The 20,742-nt window shown below is 34.9% G+C and overlaps 1 protein-coding gene across 3 annotated transcripts in view; it reads left to right on the forward strand.

Moving 5' to 3' along the window:
• The first annotated feature begins 1,122 nt into the window (after positions 1-1,122).
• The window catches only part of FSTL5 (follistatin like 5), a 288,154-nt gene continuing 268,534 nt past the window's right edge, over positions 1,123-20,742 (forward strand). For all 3 annotated transcript variants that reach the window (XM_086611644.1, XM_086611645.1, XM_086611646.1), the window contains exon 1: positions 1,123-1,245. In XM_086611644.1, coding sequence (XP_086467770.1) covers positions 1,123-1,245 — 123 coding nt within the window. The remainder of the gene's footprint in view (positions 1,246-20,742) is intronic.

The raw sequence follows: 20,742 nt of genomic DNA on the forward strand, positions 1-20,742 counted from the left end.
TGTATATCTTTATTCTTATCAGAGATTTCTACATTAGCAGGGTAAGTGTATTAGAAACAAGGAAGAAAGGGAAAAATTAATGCACACTCATGCATAAGTCAGCTTGCATAGAAGTTGTTTGTCTCTGTCCTATATTACAGGACTGAATAATATAGATCAATAGAATGCATGTGTCTCCAAGTGATGAGGATCAGTTTGCAATGTTGTCTGTTTAGCATGATAGTTCAACACAGATGCTGAATATCAATAGTAAGTATCTAATATCTCTAATAGGTACTGGAGCCACTATGAAATACAGATTTGTAGGTCCATTAGGAATCATATAAGGAAACTCTCATGTCATATATATCTATAAATCCCACATATCCTGTGGGATTCTGAAACAGAAACAACCAAAAACCCCAAACCAATCAAAGAACAGTGTTTCAAATAACCTATCCTGAATTTTGTACTTGATTGCAAAGAATTCTAGGGCAAGATTTGGGGAGTTTACTTGATAGACTGTAAATATTCTTATAATGCTGACATATGCAATAAAGTTTATAGATTACACATAATTTCAATAATGCAATTTAAAAATTCCTCCAAAATATTGGCAGAAAATACAATGCTTTGTTCACATTTTAGACTTCAGTGCTGTAAGATAAAGATAGTAATGGATGTATGCTGGATATTTTACAGTGATATCTTTCAGGCTGTGAACAGTGCATCACAGGAGACAGTATTTAAAATTAAAGTTGATGAACGTGTAATTGATGATCATCATTTTTTTCTTCATTTGAGAACAAACAATGGTGAAATTTTGACCACCATTTTTCTATTATGTTTCAGCTTTTCTGAGGCTTTTCCAGGTTGTTTCCTCAGTGACTGTTCATATAAGTATTGAATGCAATAAGAAAATGTTCAATGCAACTAAATTGATATTGTGGTCCTAAATATTACTACTCTATTTTCCTTTTTTCTGTTGTGCCAGATGAATTACTCTATTTCTACTATATTTATTTAAGTCCACAAATGGAATATCAATATTGTAAACTTTCATTATATGACTTGTGCTAAAGTGATATTGCAGTGTGTCGCCGAACTTTTACATTTTATTTTCACAGGAACAGACCTGTAAAGATGTTTATGTGGTGGTCAGCTGTTACACTTCTTGGATGCATTTTGCTGGGAACAGACGGGTGGCCAGCCAAGGAAGGATATGACTTCAGGCCCTATCAGCCCCTAGTAAGACTACGCCACAAGGTACAGATTATTCTCTAGCACTTCTGGCTTTTTTTCCGTGATCAAGGGATAAATTAAACGCCAGCTTTGTCTTGTTTGTGCTTATTGGAGTAATGTTCAGAAATTAACTTCTTCAGTAACCACACTTGCAAAAAGTATAAACTTGATTTGACAAGTAAACAGGAGCTGTTTTGATTTCAAAGCCCAGAAATCTTTCAAAGATAATGAGCTAAGCTCTGTTCTAGTTTCACAAACTAGAGATTGTGTATATCAATAGAAACTGAGAGAGCGAGCCAGGAGAGGTTGTCTCTTAAAGCAACTGTCAGCATCTGCTTAACGCAACAACTTGTCCCAGTACTCACTGGATTTCATATTTTATAAAAAATAGTGAGAAATTAAACTAGCCTTCTTGGTCCTCAGTTTGAAAAAAATGATCCAATATCATGTGATTCTATCTCAGCGTATAAGGAGGAGGAACTGACAACTGAGTTCTGTTCAAATGAGTTAAATATTTGCCTACTAGTTGTTTATTGTATACTATGTTTCTCAAATATAGGAAGTTTCTAACGGATAGAAAACAAAATATTAAGATTTAAATTTCGTTATAAAATTCTGCGTCCTCTAGGTAACTTTCCTCAATCAGAATAAAGACTACATCAGGCCCTAGTCAATTAAATACATGACTGTATAAGCATACAGGTGTTCACACTGAGCACTTTGCAATATCAGAAACTTTATCTCATCAGTATACTTCCAGTTGCCAGCTTTAAACAAAATACATCAAAATAGCACAAGAGAAATACTTTGAAATCTAGAAGGAATGAGAAAGACTAGTAATGCAACTGTGGGATGAACCGTATGAGAGCGAAATCACAGGTACAAAAAAAAAAACAAAACAAAACCATAAAGAATGTGAGAAGACTCAAGGGCAGGACATGAGGTATAGTGAACATCATTTCTTAGATTTAGATGATCTATGACATTCATGATTGCACATGGAAATGCTGTTACTTAAAAAGACTTTTAATTCTCTCATAACTCTCATATGATACTTGGAATAGTCTGTCATAAATATTTCAGGTTTAATTTTGGGGGGATCACATACACATATGCCTGTGTCAACATACACATATATATACATGAAAGGTAAAAAGACTTTTCCTCTATTTTTCATTCCTTATATATTTTTGAAAAACATATATAAAAATATATATACGTACAGGACAGAAACAAATGGCACATCCTGTAAACAGATTTTGTATTTTTAAAAGATGATAAAGCTTAAAAGGAAAGAAAACAAATGCTAGGAAAAAATATAAAGAACAAGGAAAAAGAATAATGAAAACATGACATAAACAATTGCTCTGAAAAGCAAAGAAAATATGGTGAATTTTTTTTCTAGGCAATGTGTCTAGATAAAAAAATGGTTGTGTGTATAGTTCAGCTTTCGGTATTATGGATATGTGTCGGTATAAAAAACCTAGGAGTGTGAAACTTTCCTTAAATCAGTTTTTAAAACCTGTTCTGGCACAGATACACCTATTCAAAATATGTAAATAATATGGTAAAGGAGACTCTCTGCTTTAATCAAACACGTACTATATCAAGTACTTAGATTAAGTTATGCGAGTAGAATACTTATTACAAGCAGAAGGTGATAACAAATATCAGCAGAATCATATTTGCAAGTTTATGAGTGCAAAGATTTTTTTTTTAAAAAAAAGTAATCGCTCTTGCTCTAATACTTAGGTATTACCTTGAAAAAATAATTATGTTCATGGTGAGAACAGGCATTCATATCATAAAGGTTTTGTTGTTGTTTTAACAAAGATTGTGAACAAATTCAGCACAGGAATTACAAGTAGGCATTTAGTCTGAATGCATGATGATCTGAATGCATGAGGAACACATGGATAAGGAAAAAAATTTTATAAGTAGGGAAAAACTTTATGCATAAGAAAACACTTTTTTACTGTGAGGGTGACCAAGCACTGGAACAGATTGCCTGAAGAGCTTGTGGAGTCTCCATCCTTGAGGATATTCAAGAGCTATCTGGACATGGTCCTGGGCAACATGCTGCAGGCGATTGTGCTTGAGCAGAGAGGTTGGACAAGGTGACCTCCAGAGATCTCTTCTAACCTCAACCGTTCTGTGATTATGTGATTCATTATAATACGCAATTACTAATTACATTTAATAAAATACAATTAATTTATATATTTTATATTATTTATATATTGAACAAAATAGTGGGATTTTTCTGATGAAACTTAAAAAGGTTTAAAAAGATTTTTAGAAAAATATTTTACAAAATCTTTTACAAAACATTTTAAAAATTTTTACAAAACCTTTACAAAAGATTTTTTAAAAAGCTTTTACAGAATCTTTTAAAAATATTTATGAAATGATTTTAGAAAATCTAGATGTCATGATATCAAAAAAGAGACAATATTTTTTAATCCACTGCTTTAATAGGTTGATAGTAAAATGTGAGTTGAATTAAATTAATAACAAATATTTGTATCACAAATTCGGTTGATAGGTTGTTCGAAACCTTTTGAAATCATTTTACTTAGGAAAATAAAACATTGATATTATCTATCATTATAACGTACCCTAGCTTCCCTCTCAACTTCCAAAAACCCTCTACATCTTCAATAGTTAGTAAAGTTAATGAATAGTCAAATATCATTCTCTTGAATGATATTTACCATTTATCTGCAACAAGTATTCCAATTTGCATAACTTGAGACAGTTGAAATGTTCAATCTGTTTCAGAGAACGAATAATACTGATCAGGTTTTATTAACTGTTTTACAAATAATTTATCAGCATCTTCACCCCACTGTTCCCGTACAAGACTATTTAGCCTGTAGCTTTTTATTAATGTTCAGGAGTAGGATGTAGGTAGTGTGGTGGTTTGGTGAGTTTATGTTGGGATGTGATTCAAAGCCATTTGGTTCCTCACATCGTGGTTTGCAGAGGAAAGCAAGACATGCAGGTAGATCACTAGGAAGTCCCACAATATTTTGCCAGGTAGGTCACTTGGCTTTTCAGGGAGCTCTAAAAAATTACCTAAAGCTCTAGTTTAAAGATTAGAGAACCTTCCAGTTAAGAGATTACCTTCCTGAGTTTTCATGTTTCTGTGCGTACCTATGTTGCATTCAAAAAAGGACTATGAACATACATTTTTCCAGTAAAAGGGTGTTCAAATACACCAATATTCTCCTCCACTGATGGCATTGTCTGTGTTCTTGTTTTCCACAGATTTTGGGGAGTTTTTTTAGATTATTTATAATACATTAAATATGAGAACAGATACTTTCACAATTATGTGGCGATAACTCATGCTACTTTAGATAGAATAGAAGGTATAGCAGATTTAATTCTCATGCCACCGTTATATGGAACTCATATCCTTCAGTGGTGGAAATAACTAGGAGAATTGGTATTACTGATAGAAATTTTCAGTGCTGCAATGTGTGAGAGCTGGCATCCAATTTTTCTTTAGAAGATAATTGTGCTGCCTTCAAGAAACTAGCATTTTCACTGGCAATTGAAACCACTATTTTTCAGTCTCCAATATTATTTTTTTTTGTTAAAACTGTGCAGAAAATCATAGTAAAATATGCTTTAAGTATATAGATAACTATCTTCTGAGTCTGGACTTCAATGTTTCCTTGGCTAATGTCAGAGCAGTCTGACAGTATGTGAGGTTGCCATGTTTTGACACTAATCAAAAGTTAGATCTAGTGCTGTGGATATTGCTGATTTCCCAATTTTGCTTTTATATCCTTTAAATATGCAGCAATATCTTACTGTGTAGAAATGTAATTTTCTGTGTTTAAATTGATCTGTAGGAATTAACAGACTGTTCTTCAGCATACTTTCTAATTTATCATGTACTGTATTAATGAAAAGCTTCCACTTTGAATGACTTTCTAATTTTATTATATATTAGTTGGAACTGCTCTAGTATTACGGTGGAATTTTAATATCCAATACCTAAGATAAGCTGCTGACTTTCAAGCATTAGCTTTATTTTTCTGGAAATGTTCTAATAGAAAATCTGCAATAATTTGTAAAATATAGATCTAAGAACTTGCAGCAATTCATGCCTAAATAATAATTATGGCCCAAACTTTAATTATAATAATGTTCATTATCATGGCCATTATAATGCCATGAAGATCAAATGTTTGACTGCATTATTTATATATGAAATAGTCAAAACCAGGAAGAGATTAATTGGCTTAAACTAGAATGGAGAAAGAAAAATTGAAAAGAAAAAAACCAACCCTTTTGAAAAATTTATTTTCAGTCCCCTTCCATTGCTAAACTGCCATGGCTTACACTTACATGGTTATGCTGAAAAATATTAGGCTATGTCTGAATAGCATGTGAATTTCTTGTTATGCCAGTTAATCCTTCGTTCTTCATTTGTCAAAACACTGGAAAAGTTTGTAAGAGACTTTCCATTTGGGAGTCTTCTTGCATTGCTGCTGGAGTATTGTAAGCAATTTGTTAATACCTAGGCTCCCACCTGAAATCACTTGGAAGTATTTCTAGCATCCTAATGAATTTTCTTCTTGTAATTTGCATAGGTCTGACAGAGAGCGATGTTTATGCAATGTCTTCAGTGAACAAGTGTATGCTCTGAGATTTCCAGGTATAAACAGAAAGGCAGCAGCCAACAGAACACCGGCTGCCAGTTTCTGATTCTGAGTCAGAGGCTAAGAAATATGGAATATAGTCTGTACGTTCATATGTATGTTCCAGAGCATGCCAAGTCTGCATATCTAACACCTGCACGCACAGCCCTCCTCCGCCAGCCAGGTGATTCACGTGCTTTAGCAAGGAATAACATTAACAACAGTGCCTCATTGTGAGGGATATCGTTACCGTAGGCAGTTGTTTGTTTTAAGTCTCAAGGGACACATGGTGCAGATTGCTAATTTAGTCATCATCACCCGGATACCTTTTACTTCGTCCCAATTCTGATCTGATGGAGTGGAGGCCATTACATTCATTATAGTCAGGGTTATGATGCCCAAGAGCAAGCACTGGCTCGGGAGGGTGGACTGGGGTAGGAGGAGCAACCATCCCATGAATCTAGGTAAAGGAGAGAGGGAAGAATCAAGGAAATGGGGCATTTGGCTGGGGTGGGAACTTCAGTCATGAAAGAGCTTTTCACTCAACGAAGCAGGTGGGTACAGAGGGTAGAGCAAAGGGGACATGCTTTGTTTTTAACAGCTTTCATGGACATCTTCTAACAACTGATTTTGCCATATTGATTCAAGCTGTTTCCAGCCTCACCCTTATTTTGTATTATATTCCCAAAGGGCTCATGAGATCTGAGTCAGATCTGCAGCAGCTGCTGTTGTCTATGTTATTTCTCCAGACTAAAATATTTCTTTTAGCTTCCTGTGAAAAACTTGCCTCTTTCCCTTTTTCTCTCTTTCTCTCTCCCTTTCTTCTTACTGTTGCTGTTTACTGCTAAGTTAGGCAGTTCAATTCTGATTCTCATAAATTTAGGCCTCAGGATTAGGTCAGTTTAGAGATGTTTAGGTTAGAGTAAAGTTAGAGGTCTTTAGGCAATAATGGCTTTGTCCGAATGAAACAAAAACAAGAGAAAAATATATAGTGGCATAAGCATGATCTTCTAGTCTATTACAGACATATTGTATGCACAAAGCATAGAATACATGTTCTAAATTTAGGTTTTTGACCAAAGTTTATAAACTGTTCTCCCTCAACTAATAGTGCATCCTGCGTGATAATGGAACACCTGTAAAATACAGACAGGCTGAGTGTTCAATGATTTTATTTTCATTTATGGTATCATGTCAGGAAAGAAATGCACAGAAAGTAGTACTTCAAGATTCCAAAATAGCCTGAGCTTCCTTGTGTGGTCTGGTCTCCAAACAGCCTGAGGTTTATAGTTCATACTGTTATCTGGAAAGTCTGTTTGCCTGCAGGATCTGAGAGGTCATAAAATTTGATCCTGTAAAATCCTCTCTCCTAGAGAGACAGAGGGTAAAAGAAATCCATTGCAGTAAGATGCAGCAGTGAATTCTGAGGACTAAGAACAGAGCTTTTCCTAAGCATGTCAATTCTGCTCTCAGCTCTAAGGTAACAAGAGAATTTTCTCCCTTCTGAGGCTTCCTGAACACGGTATCTACGTCTTACGAAAACTCCAGGATTTCATTTAAGTAACAAGATTTGCCTTTTTTTTTTCCTCTCCCTTTAATCATTTGTCTACCTGTAGTCAAGAAGTCTTATGAAACTTTTTAAATGTTACTTTTCTCAAGGAGAGGCAGTACGTTCTGTATTCTAATCTGCTTTTTCCTGTGGGCAATAGCGTTCAAAAGGCATGGTTAATTTTTTTTCAAGTCCCATTACAATCGTTGTATGTTAATAAGCTGATATCAATTAAACATGTTATTTTTTGCTACATCTCTCTCAAAGTATTTTTTGAGAAAGTCTTAGGATTGCCTGTAAAATCTCTCTGCAAAATTTCTTCTATAGTCCTTCTTCCAACTAGTTATTCGGTGGGGGCCGGGGAGGAGGAAAAAGGGATGTCAAAGTCTGAAATTAAAGCAAGTGAGAAATTTTTGTTTCAAGATGCCTGCTGGTGCTTCCGTTGCTAACTCATTAGCAACATCTAGCTATAAACTTTTAGTCAATGTCCTGGTTTTAGCTGGGACAGAGTTAGCTCTTCTTTCTAGCAGCCAGAAGAGCTCCGTGTTTTGGTTTTAGTCTGAGACTTGCTCTGAGAAGAACACTGACAGCGCACAGATGTTTGTAGTTGGCACTGAGGTCTCAAGGACTTTTCAGCTGCCGTGTTCTTGCCACTGTGCAGGAGCACAACAGGATAGTGGGGAGCACAGCCGGGACAAGGGGTCCACGACTCTCCTTACGATTTGTACGTGGACTTAAGATTGAAGGCCAAACTGGCCAATTAGTATTCCATATCATGCAGCGTCATGCCCAGTATAAAAGTGAGGGTCAGCCGGGAAGAAGGGCTTTTGCGCTTTGGCTCTTTCACTGCTTCTGCTTGTTTGCATTTGCTGCGCTTTTGCTCTATTGTTTTTCTTTCTTTTTCTCTCTCTCCCAGTACTCCCACTCTCGGAGTACTATCTCTCTCTCTCTCTCTCTGCCCCTATTTCGGGGCCTCGCGTTCGTCCGGGATTGCAGCTTCGGGACGAGACGGGCTTCGCATACGAGGGGGTGGTGAGCATCTACATTGTGTATTAAATCATCTGTATTAAATTGTTCTTATCTCAACCCACGGGTTTCCCATTTCTCCTTTAATTCTCTCCCTCATCCCTGGCGCTGGGGGAGGGTGAGTGACCGACTGTGTAGGGTTCAGTTGCTGGAGCGGCCTAACCCACGACAGTCAAGAAGTCTATGGGGCTATGAGGGAGAAAAGTGCATCTTTACTATTGCACTGAACCTCTCACTGTACCTGTTATTGTGATCCTGTTTTACTGAATATCACTGCTGTGGAAAAGATTAATCTCAGGCAAATATTTTAAGGGATGACAAGATCCATATGTATTATGTAGTTTTTGCTTCATGTTGCCTTTTTAATATCATGTCAGCTTGGTAAAATAAAATGTAAAGTAATGGTATGTGGAGATAGACTGATTATCTTCTACAGTACTCAGCCTGGCCTTCTCACTTTGTTTTCTAGGAAGAGAATTTACAATTAGCCTCTGAATAGATTGGACAATAAATTTTGGGCCTTTCTGGTGTTTGGAAGTCAATGCAAACACAATCTGTATTGGCTATCATTTCAGATTTTCAATATAGTATGTTTTTTAATGTTCTGTTACAATGTCAAATTGTCATCACAAATCGCCATCACAGTAGTGGCAAAACAAAGCCAGAAGAGATTTGATATACGTATTACTTGGGATGCTTTGCTCCTGCTTAAATTTGTGCAGTTTGAATTTCTGAGATCATGAAAGAGGTCAGATACCTGAAGTGCTTGTTGCTTACAGAAGTTTGAGTTCCGGCTCTTTTCCATGCCTTCCTTGCTGTCTCTTATTCTTCAGATCCTCAAGATGACTCTCTATATAATTCAATCTCTTTTTTTTTTTCTATCAGCAAAATATTTTATTTTATTCTTTTCTACTGCTTTATTTTCTCAGTCATTTTTCCCAAGGATTTAATACCTATTTTCATTACCTAGAAGATGTAGACTTTTATTATCTTTATTAACCTTTATTATCTTGATTTGTTAAAATGAAAGTCATATCCTGTAGCATACACACTGCTTGTAATGTGAAAAAATAATACGCAAAAATCAATCTACAAATACTATTAAATAATGAGCATGGTCTATAATAGCTTTATTTGTGTGCAGACAAACTGGGTTTTACCCCAGCCTAATTTTTTTAGCTGAATAATTATCCACTTATTTTCTGGTTCATTTTTCACCTTTCTGATTCTAATTAGCCATTTAAATTCTGATTTTAAATGAAAATAATTGTGTTTTAAACATCAGTATACTGTGCATCTATACAGTGATATATTCCCAACTGAGTAAATGCAGCATTGGCATACAGCAATAATGTTGTGTAAGAAAACTGTTAATTACATTGAGCTTGAGTATAAAATTAAAATACAGTATTTGTATGCAATTAGGCTCCTTTGAATTGGCTCCGATTAGATTGACTAAATAGTAGGTCTTACATCTGTGTCTCTTCAGTATCTACATTTTAAAACATACTTGAGACTTTCAGTCCTGTGCTTTGTGTAGTAGTGTATATACAAAGAAGTGATGCATAGTGTAATTTTCACCACTTTGTAACCAGTGTCTGTCCTGTCCCAGAAAATGATTCCGAAACAGATAAATCCTGTCGCTGCAACCCTGGATGAGTGAGAGGCCCGAAAAGAGAGCAAGAGAGAGAGAGCACTCTGAGAGTCTGAGAGCGAGAGCCCTCCAAAGACCAAAGGCCCATCTTTCCAGTCAATTCTTGTCTATATTCTGGGCATGACGTTGCATGATATGGAATACTCCATTGGCCAATTTGTCCCTCAATCCTAATCTAATTTCAAATCATAAGGCGAGTTGTGGACCCTTTATCCCAGCTATGCTCCCTCCCAGCCTGTTGTGCTCCTGCACACTGGCAAAAATATGAGAAGCTGAAAAGTCCTTGTGGTCTCAGTGCCAACTAAAAACATCAGTGCGCTATCAACATTCTTCTCATAGTGAATCCCAGAGTAAACCAAAACACAGAGCTCTTCTAGCTGCTAAAAAAGGGAAATGAACTCTGTCTCAGCTGGAACCAGGACAGGTAGAAATAGAAATTCAGAAAAAATCTTCTTTTTAACACTAGGAAAATAGCTCACTAGTTTTAACTCTTCTTCATTAGTTAATTTTTCCTAATTATATTTTTAGTAGAAATTTTGAACTGTGATAATTTTACTGAGAATGTGATGTGCAGTGGGAGCACAAATCTGATATTTTTTAGATAAAACCATATTTGATGAAATGCTACTATACCTTGTTTTTTTGGCTTTTACAATATCAAATGTCCTGATCTCATGTTACCAAGATGTCAGGTTAAACAACCCATCTGTAATTCATGTGAACCATGGCTTTTGTTATTTTGCAGTAGAAGTATTTGCTATCACAATATGTAAGGTATTTATCTAGCATTTATTTTCCTGATCAATTAAAATTTTTTCATCTGAAATCTTTGCAAAGAAGCCATGGTAAGAAACACAGATCTATGCTTATGTATATTAGGTTCAAGTATATTTGTTTTAGCTTTTTCAGCAGCCTTTGCTTTTGAGAGCTTTGTAACTGGAAAACTCTGACTTTACTGCCAGTCTCATAGACTTCTGTCCTCTACCTTGTGGACCTTTGTTACTGAAGTAGTCTATGGTTATTCTTAAATGCCTCCAGTTCTGGGTAGCGTGACTTTGCATAGATTACCGTAATTGTCATGACGTTTTTACTCTTCCTCTTATGTTTGCTGATGGGATCATATAAGTAGTCCAGCTCAGGGCATTCTGTTTGTTTCTGATAATGATTCCATGGTAAATCTTATCAAACAAGAACACTACATCCGTCAGTATGATCGAATCCCTTCAACCAAAAGCTAAGGGAATGTGATATCTTTCAGTTTTAGATTCATTTTCCATAAACCAAGAAATAAACCCCAACAGCAGCATCAACAACAACCAAAAAAACCAATCCCAACCAACCAAAACAAAATATCCTGAAAAAAACCCCAAAACTTCAAAATACTGATTTTATTGCTTTTCAAATAATTGGGCTAAATGTTGAGATGCCCGCTGAAAACATTAAAGGTTTTGATAGCTCTGCTCCGGCCTGACACACAAAGAAAATGGAGAGTCTACTGACATCTTAATTAAAACATGTCTTATGTCTATTTTTATCGTTATGCATTGATATGACTAAGCTTTAATGCTTTTAAGAACATGCAAGTTTAAAGCCTGTTGCTCACCAGCCTGGGCTGCGGCAACAAGGACGCTGTTGCATCCTCCGCAGCCAGGAGGAAATGGCCTGCCTCTTGTAGGCAGGATAGGTACCTTGAGTTGAGTAGTAATTAGTTAATTAGTTCATTATCTCAACTCAGTCCAGCTGGATAAGAATGATTGGTGCCATAATTCCCCCTTTTTGTTTTAGTATTTTTGTTTCACGAAGGCTTTATGGGTGAGCAGAGACCCGGCCCATTCATCCAACTCCAGCACACTTCCCTCCCACGAATACCACATCGGGGCTTGCGGCTTTACCTTCTTCTCCGAAGGACTCTCGCTCAAGCTCCCGGCTCTGGCTCTTTTGGCTCGGGCTCCTTTGCAGCCAGGGCTCTCAGCTCAGCGAGGGAGTTGGGGCTTCCCAGGGTCTCGTGGATGTATCACATCGGGGTCACCAGTTGTTGCTCACCAGCCTGGGCTGCAGCACCAAGGACACTGTTACATCCTCCACAGCCAGGAGGAAATGGCCTGCCTCTTGTAGGCAGGATAGGTGCCTTGAGTTGACTAGTAATTAGTTAATTAGTTCATTATCTCAACTCAGTCCAGCTGGATAAGAATGATTGGTGCCATAAAAGCCTAAAACATAAAAGTCAAAACAAAGATCTTCCAAACTTTAATAATAAAAAAAGTTACTATTCCACCTTGTTGAAAGTGATCCAAGAGATGAGCAAGAGACTATTTTCACTTCATGTGTCTTTTTAGCTCTTCAGTACTTTTAAGCTTTCATTTAATGTGATTTGTTAACTGTGCTATGTTTAGACTGTTCATATAAATGAACATGTAATGTATTAATAATGCAATGCATGAACAGTACATTTATATGATATAATAGCAATAAATATTCTTTAACATTGTGTTATATTAATAACATCTGCTTAATGTTCATTAATTCTATCAAATAACTTTTTTGCAATTGAATTCCCTTACTCAATGCATTGTAACAAAATATTAATTTGAAGTAAGAAAAATCTAACAAGCTTATTCCTTCTCTGTCCCCTATTACTGTGAAAACAAGCCAAACAAAATTATCTGTCATTTGTTCAATGTATAGCCTATAACTCTGCCTATGTAACCTAGAATAAACAACCTATAATTTAAGTGTCATTTCTAGCAGAGGTAAGGTCTATGGCTCTTCTGAGGCATCAGAACAATTTTCCATTCTCTAGACCAGTTAATGGAAATGCTATTAATTTCTATTACTCTTACCTGAGGATTATACTCATACATCAATGCAAGTAATACAGAATTAATATTGCATTACCTTAATAGAATTTATTCAACTTTGTTGGTATATCTAACAATATTTGATGTTACGTCATTTGACGTAACAATTCTACTTGATAAAAAAAATAGTTAGAATTAATAATAACTACTGTATTACAATAAGCTGATCCTAAAATTGTGAAAGACCAATTCCATTGCAATTGATAGCTTGTGGAGGTTTTTTTTTTTTTTTAAACATCCAAGAAACCATTGCATTAGCCAGTCTGACTTTCCATATAAAAAGCCCCCATTTATCTCTGTGTCCTTTCTTCCTCTTGTAACTGGGGCAGGAGTAAAACATGCCTTTCATAAAAATTGCTGAGTCTTGAAATACTTTCTATACCTTAATATTTGCAAATCATTTCCCTGGATGGCTTGTTATTAACAATCAGTAAAGAACAGAGTTATCGTTTGGATCTTCTCCTTCTAATAACTGCTTCCTGACATCTACTTCCTGCATCTACATTGCATTAGATAGAATGAAAGGGAAGTCTTTGGTTCAGTGTACAAGGAAATGTTTGCAAGTTGTCATTCATAATTTATGATTAAAAACAAACCCTATTTTAACTATGTCTGCTAGTATCAGTATAGAGCATGGAAGAAAAATAATTTTTTTAATATATATAAGGAGGAATTATAATTTAAAAATACACTATTATCAATTAGAACTTTAGATGTTTACTGTTATTTCAGCTCTTTGCACACTTTTTTTTTTTTAAAGAAAGCTACTTGCTTCCAAAACGAACTGCAAGAAATAATAACTAAAAGCTATAAAATACGTTGCCTACTTCACAGTAGGGAGACTGTAACCAATTGTTGGTGTGTCTGTAGTGCATATAGCTCTACTTCATGATTCATTTTGAAAAGTTATTTGAAATTCAGCAATCAAATACGGAGCTAATCTTGAATTTCCTAAGATTCAATAGAAAAAATATCATCTTAATTTTACTTTCTAGTTTCCTAAATGTCACACAGTGGGTAATACGGTCTAACCTTTCATCTAATCTCTGGCTGAAATGAAGGTATTCCTTAAATATATACTTGACACTTTATGAAAGGGCAGGTGCAACTTGTTAATATTCATATAATGAACTTCTCTTTTCTTGCAACACTACCTTATCTGCCCATGTAACAAGAATGATAGAAACAAGATATTATTCCTAGAAATTTCTCAACATTTTGAGTTTAATCAATACTCGTAGATATACTACAATTTTACCTGTAATTATGTCCTAACACAGACTAAATATTACTTACATTCCTAGATTATAAGAAGGTAATTGATGTTGACGCTCTTGTGTCTATACTCTCTAATTGTCATTCTTCCTGCAGATTTTCTTTTATCGAGACAAAAATTTGCAAAGAGAAAAGATAAGATCTGAATGAGCCTCAGACAGGCTGAATAATAAAATGCAATGCACATTATGTGTTTTTTAGAAAATTGCGCTTGAGAAAATTACACTTAAAACCATCTCTGAAATTAAAAAAAAAAATGAATAAAGGTTTCAGGCAAATGACTCCCATTAATGTCAATGGGAATTGTGCAACTAAGATCCATCTGTACTTGGCTAGTTTTTTTTTTTAAAAAAATAACACTTTATTGTCAGGAAATATAATGCTTTTTCAGTAATTGTGAGGATGCCTGGAGTTTAGGAGCTCACATGAGGGAGAAAGTAATAGAATCCTCATTAAATACTGTCCCTTAGAATTTCCAGTGATAATTCAGTGCGCTAAAATACTGCCTCCTGGAGATCTTTCTTCCCCTTATTGTCTATTGAAATCTGGAGTGTCCTCAAATAATTTCAAAATCAATATATACGCTTAATAAGATTAATTTATGAGCTAATATGAGATAAGTATATTCATCTAGAGCACCTTATCAACTGTCCTATGTCGTCTCATTTCTGTCTTGGTAGGCTGAAAGAAAGCATGCCTTGTGCTTTCTTTTCCTATGAAAGAAGTGTCCATTTTACATATATGGGAAAGTAATTCTACACTGAATATCTAAGCATATAAAGTTTAATGCAAAATATACACAAATAACAGTAATCTACTTCTGTATAGCCATCATTTACGTAGCATCCATAGCTCCTCCAACTTAGCTAAGGAAAATTGTAGCCTGGATTTGACTACGTAAATTAGTTTAAACAATCTTCAGTATATAAACTGTTTGGTTGTAGTGGTACATGTTTCAATGCAAAAGTAGATACTTCTTCCACTGCTTAAACCATGCCTTAAGTGTTTTAATGATTAAAGCAATATAAAACCAGCAACTTTAGAACTTTTTTCTGTCATGCACTTTGAAATTGCTTATAAATTTAACATGCATTTGATCTGTCATCAAGGTAAAAAGTCATCATATTAAAGAAGCTATAGTTACTTTGTATTTCCATAAGAGTGAACTGCCTCAGAAATTTACCTAGAGTAAGCTTCTATGTGTGTTCTGTTGAATATTTTTTTTCCTATTCAGCTCAGAACTGTGGCTAGTTGTTATAGGGTAATTATCCTAATGAAAGGAGTAAAGTATAGAAGGGTAACAGCCTGTGGAAGAATTGATCCTTAAAGTCAACATGAAGATTTTCTTTGATTTTTTTTCCATTTTAGAAAGACAAAATTTAGAAATCAGGCCCTTCTCTGCTTCAGTAAAATGAAGAAAAGACTATATTTGAACTTTTTCTATGGTTTTATTGGGCCTAATCCTTAAGATCCTTTTGGACAAGATCTTACATCGGAAATAAAAAGACAATAGGAAACATTACAACCATACTAAAAAGCAATGATTTAGTGAAATGAGAATCCTTGAATTTGAAGATAAGACAAAAATCTACTGCTTTTCAGCTACAGTAGTAATCAGGGCATATAGGTCTAAATCTAGGTGCTTATTTCCCTTAGGAGCTCTCTGCATCCTGCTGCACGCAGGTCTTTTTACACTCAGCAGGAGTTTTGGGAAATGTGTCCACATGTATCATGAACAATTCTACTAGAAGGATTGTTATTTTTGAAATGCACTGGTCTTTCTCTCTCTGCCTATTTTGGAAAAGAAATATTATTTCATATCATTTAATTGGCTTTCCGGAAATCTATTTGGTGTATATGACGTTACTGTGACGTTAGCATGAAGCTACTTCAATGCAGTTGGTACTGAAGAGCATTAGGAGTTAGATTGTAACTTTAGCCCAGAGCAATGGTTTCACCTTGAGGATGAAGGTTTTGTCTATTCTGCTTTATATGATCCAAGGTTTTCTTTAAGACTAGTGTGCGCCCTACCAACACATCTAGGTGCTTTGCTTTACAGCACGGTCAGACATGCCTAATAGAAAAGCTGTGGATTAGCCTTTGTGTAGAACTTCTAGGAGTTGAAAGCAGACAGAATAAAGTGTGTGCTTTGTTGAAGCCTAGTCTGGAGATAGTTTTCCTTGAAAGTATATAGTCATGCACAAGATGATGTGGAACTTTTCTGTAACTATTTTTTCTCTGCTTCTCCTCTGCTTTGAGGGGTTGTAATATGCTGAGCGTGAAGAGGAGCAACTGCTTCATACTCCCCTTCCCAGGTCTGCCATGATTGTAATTCATATTCCTTAGAGATCTAAATCAGCAAACCAAGAAACAAATCAGGAGATTTCATGGTTCCCCCCCCCTTCACCTCTGGGGTTGTTTTTTTTGTGGTTGTTTTGTTTTTAATGAAACAAATCTTTTGCTCTTGTATCTGGGCTTCCCAAATACTTTTGGGTCCCTTTTATAACGGTTCATGAATTCAAGACTTCATCAGATTTTCTCCAGAGGCCTTTAAGGCTTAGTCTAAGACTGTAGTGTCTAGTAATATCTAATCCTGGGGATGTCATTAATTCTGAAAACTTCAGCAGCTTTATACTTTCCCTTATTTCTGCCTGGCCACATTGCTCCACATCTTCTTTCCTTCACACAGTCTTAATGTTCATGTGATGCGCTAATTGATACAAGAACAACTTCTGGCATATTATTTTCCTAGAATTTGCTTGCTGCCATAAATGGTGGCAATCTGTAGCAAGACTGAGCTGTGTGTGCAGAATATCAGTGCAAGAATTCTGGTGCAAACATTAAATCACAAAGCTCTAAGTAGTAAATAGTGTTCTGACAAGAGCAACAAGAAAATGGATTGCTTTTTGCTCATTCTTACTTCCTTGCTGAAGTAAGCAAGGCCTTGCTTACTGCTACTTAACAGGATAGTTTTACAAGTGTAAATGTTGTTGCTTCTGCTTTGCATGCATTTTTATTTTAAATTGCAATTGAAGAGCAGATGCTGAGAGTCTGATAATGTCTGATTCTGTGAAACTTTTTTGAAACACAAATGTTCAGCTTAATGTCATGGATTAAATTGGTTCTGAGAATAGTTTACCAAATTGTCTTGTGCTGTATATGCACTTGGTCTCTATGACTGTGACCATGCCACTTTTTCATCCATAAATAAGAAGTTTCTGTACATGTATAATACAGATTTCTTGTAATTAAAGCTATTGTATTAATTTAAGCTGATATTTTACTGTTCAACTACTATAGCTTGTAGAGGTTTTAACAACATGGTAGAAATAATTATCTTGGTGCCTCTCTCAATGAAATATTGTCTTTAATAACAATTATTCATTTAGTGATTTTATTTTTTTTTGAAGTTACTATATAGTAACAAACTACCCCCACTGCAGAATGAACATTAAAGGTAATGAACACGTAACTAATTTTCTGCATTTTAACTACATTTTATGATATGACTAATGAGAAATTTTCATTATAAAATGTTAATCAAGCAAATAAGTTTGCACTCCCTCTTTCATCAAAGTTTCTGTAATTAGTGGTTTATGTTTATTAAATTATTTTAATTTTTCACACATATCAAGGACAATCTACCATATGTTTTAGACTAATTAGCACTTTGTTTATTTTAAGAATTTCATTAATTCAACAGCTACTTTTTAAATACAGCCAGCATGGAAAAGGAGACTTTGCTTGAGTTTTGCAACAAAGAAATAAGGCTTCTCTTCTTTGTAAGTAGCTCACTCTGGCAGACACATACCCAGACCTTCAAGAGGTGATTCAGGCAGAGACTGAGTGAGGTTCTAGATGCAATACAAACATGTAGTTTGTCTTATTTGTCTTTTAAAAATGCAGAATTAAGTGGAAGTCAGTATGCTTCTATGTGCAACATCCATGGTTTATAAATACCAACTCTTCTTTCAAAAAGGGGAAAAACAAACAATGCATATGATACATATTTAAACAAGACTAAGAAACTAGCTTTACTGCTTCTAAAATGGCTGGTGAGTTTTGTTAGTCCTAGAATATTATCTACATTACAGATGAGCTCTGGTCTTTTTATAAATAGCTGTGTATCTTCTTTGGAATCACTGTATGTTAAAAGTCCCTTTGATCATCCTGCTGCACTTCCCTTATTGTCAATATGAAGCCCTTTTTCTAAATAAAATTTGATACTATGCCAACATTATTTATGAAACGTTGTTTCTGAATGATGATGTCAAAATGTTAGGATGTTTTAAGAGATATTGATACTGTTTGTGTGTTAAGGTGAAGAGAAAATAGCCGTAGAAAAGGAGTTTTTTACCTTGCAAGAGCATTTATGTGTATATTTAAATCATTTTCTTTACAGAGCCTAGTTTGATATCTATTGCGAATAGTTTATAACTTCTGATTTGCCAGAATAGTAATTGTGTGGTCAACCATCCATGATATTTTTTAGTTCACAAACACAGCAGAAAATGATATTTTCTCTGCTTTCATCCACTGTACTTTGAAAAGTATACATTGAATTCGGTCTGTTGGACACACTGTTTTTTACAGTTCCAATATGTTCTGCATCGATACATTCATCAGGCTCATACAATATGAGGCAACACAAAACCATGCAAAGCCATGCAACTTGCCTGATTAATTTGATTGGAGACCATTAAGTTCAAAACTATTTTAGTATATTGAAGCAGATGAAAAATTCTGGGATTCAAGATGATTTTTTCTGCTTACACGTGACTCATAGCAATAGATAACAATATCATATTATGGTTCATGTAATCATTCCAGTGTTATTTTGACAGTTAACTATGTATATAATTTCTTTGATTGTTAACAAGTGAGGTGTTTTATATAACAAGCGAGGTATATTATATACCACAATGCAATACAGGAGAAAAATAACAAAAATACGTGTAAAAACATGTCTACTAATTCCTCCCCAGCACAGTGTTTATACAGCATTATATGTTTAACTTGATACAGAGACATTTGCATATTTGCATGCTTTATACAGCATATAGGTAGAAATTTTTTATTTGCAGGACAACTAGCATCAAAACCCTAGCATGCTGCACAAATGCGTGTGGAAGTATCTGTCATGATGAACAATGGTTTATCTCTGGCGTTCCAGGACTCTAAGAGGTTGATTTGTTTGTTTCCCATCAGGAAGAGCAGTTCTTATTTCCATGAGCATCTGAACTAAATTTTCTTAGGCTGTAGGTGCTTACAACATTTACTCAAAAACATAAGTTGTTGCTTCTTAGTGGTTTTCTATATAAATTAATTCACATACTTTATCTTCTAATAATAAAAAAAATTCTGTATTCAATACACCTTCAGTATGAATTTTTCTGTATTTTTTACTCTGTGGTTCAGTTGAAAAGGCTAAACTTTCCCTAGGCATAAGGTTAATTTCACAGTTCAGAATGTTACAGCCAGTCTAATCACTGGTTAATCTTGAGATAATTTGAGGCTTAGAGACGTCTCTTTCTATTTGGAGGCACTTTGGTCCTACCAGGTGTCTTGCTGGCACAAGGCATATCACACTGGTGAGAGTCTATGATCTGCTAGCAAAGTTTTTTCGTAGTAGATTGAATGGCAGTTTAAATGATGAAATTAAAGAAAATAAATATATTAAAAAAATTGAGTTCTTCAGAGAATATAAGTTATTTTCAGCTGTTTTTTTTTTTTCCTTGAATTTGTTTTTATGGAGACACTGACACTGTAACACATTCCATTAAAAAAAAAAATCTATTTTAAAAAAATTTAAAACTTCATCTGAATCATTTTCTTGTCTCTCCTAACTTTGCTGAGCTTGTTGCACTCAGTTCTCCCTAGAAAGTCTTTCTCAGCCTTTTAGTGTTTCTCTTCTCCTTTTATACCAAGATTTGATTTTAAAGCTTGCTTTCCTGCAAGGCTACTCTGATCTAGTAATCAATGCTTGGATTAAGTCTTCAGAATCTATTATTGTAGTGTAAGCAGCAGACATTATAGGCTTTTCAGCTTGGAAAAAACCTCCATTGTTCTAATTGCAAAGTAAAGGAAGAGGAAAAAGACTAGTGAGCTTTGTGGGACTAAACAGTGTTCATGGAGCCTATAAATTGAAGCATCTGAATGTTGACATACATTGGCTACATCTTAGCTCTAAATCCTTTTTTATTTTTTTTTAAATAAGCACAGACTGCTTAGCATGTATAAGATTCTACTGAGTTTACACTGGTCTGTTAAAGTCTAAGTTTCACTCTCTGACCTCTAAAGATTTGACCACGTTTAATGTAGATGTGGAGAAATTTGAAAATGTACTTTCCAGATAGGTACAGGTTTTGACATACTTCTTTGTTTTGAAACAACAAGAAAAAAATCATTGACTTAGATTTGTAAGATCAAGTTGCAGGGAACAACACAAATATTGCATCACTACCTATACTGTTTTCAAAAATGAGAGAATTTGAAACAATACAT

Source organism: Tauraco erythrolophus, chromosome 5, assembly GCF_009769465.1.
Source record: "Tauraco erythrolophus isolate bTauEry1 chromosome 5, bTauEry1.pri, whole genome shotgun sequence".
In the NCBI taxonomy this organism is placed as follows: Eukaryota; Metazoa; Chordata; class Aves; order Musophagiformes; family Musophagidae; genus Tauraco; species Tauraco erythrolophus.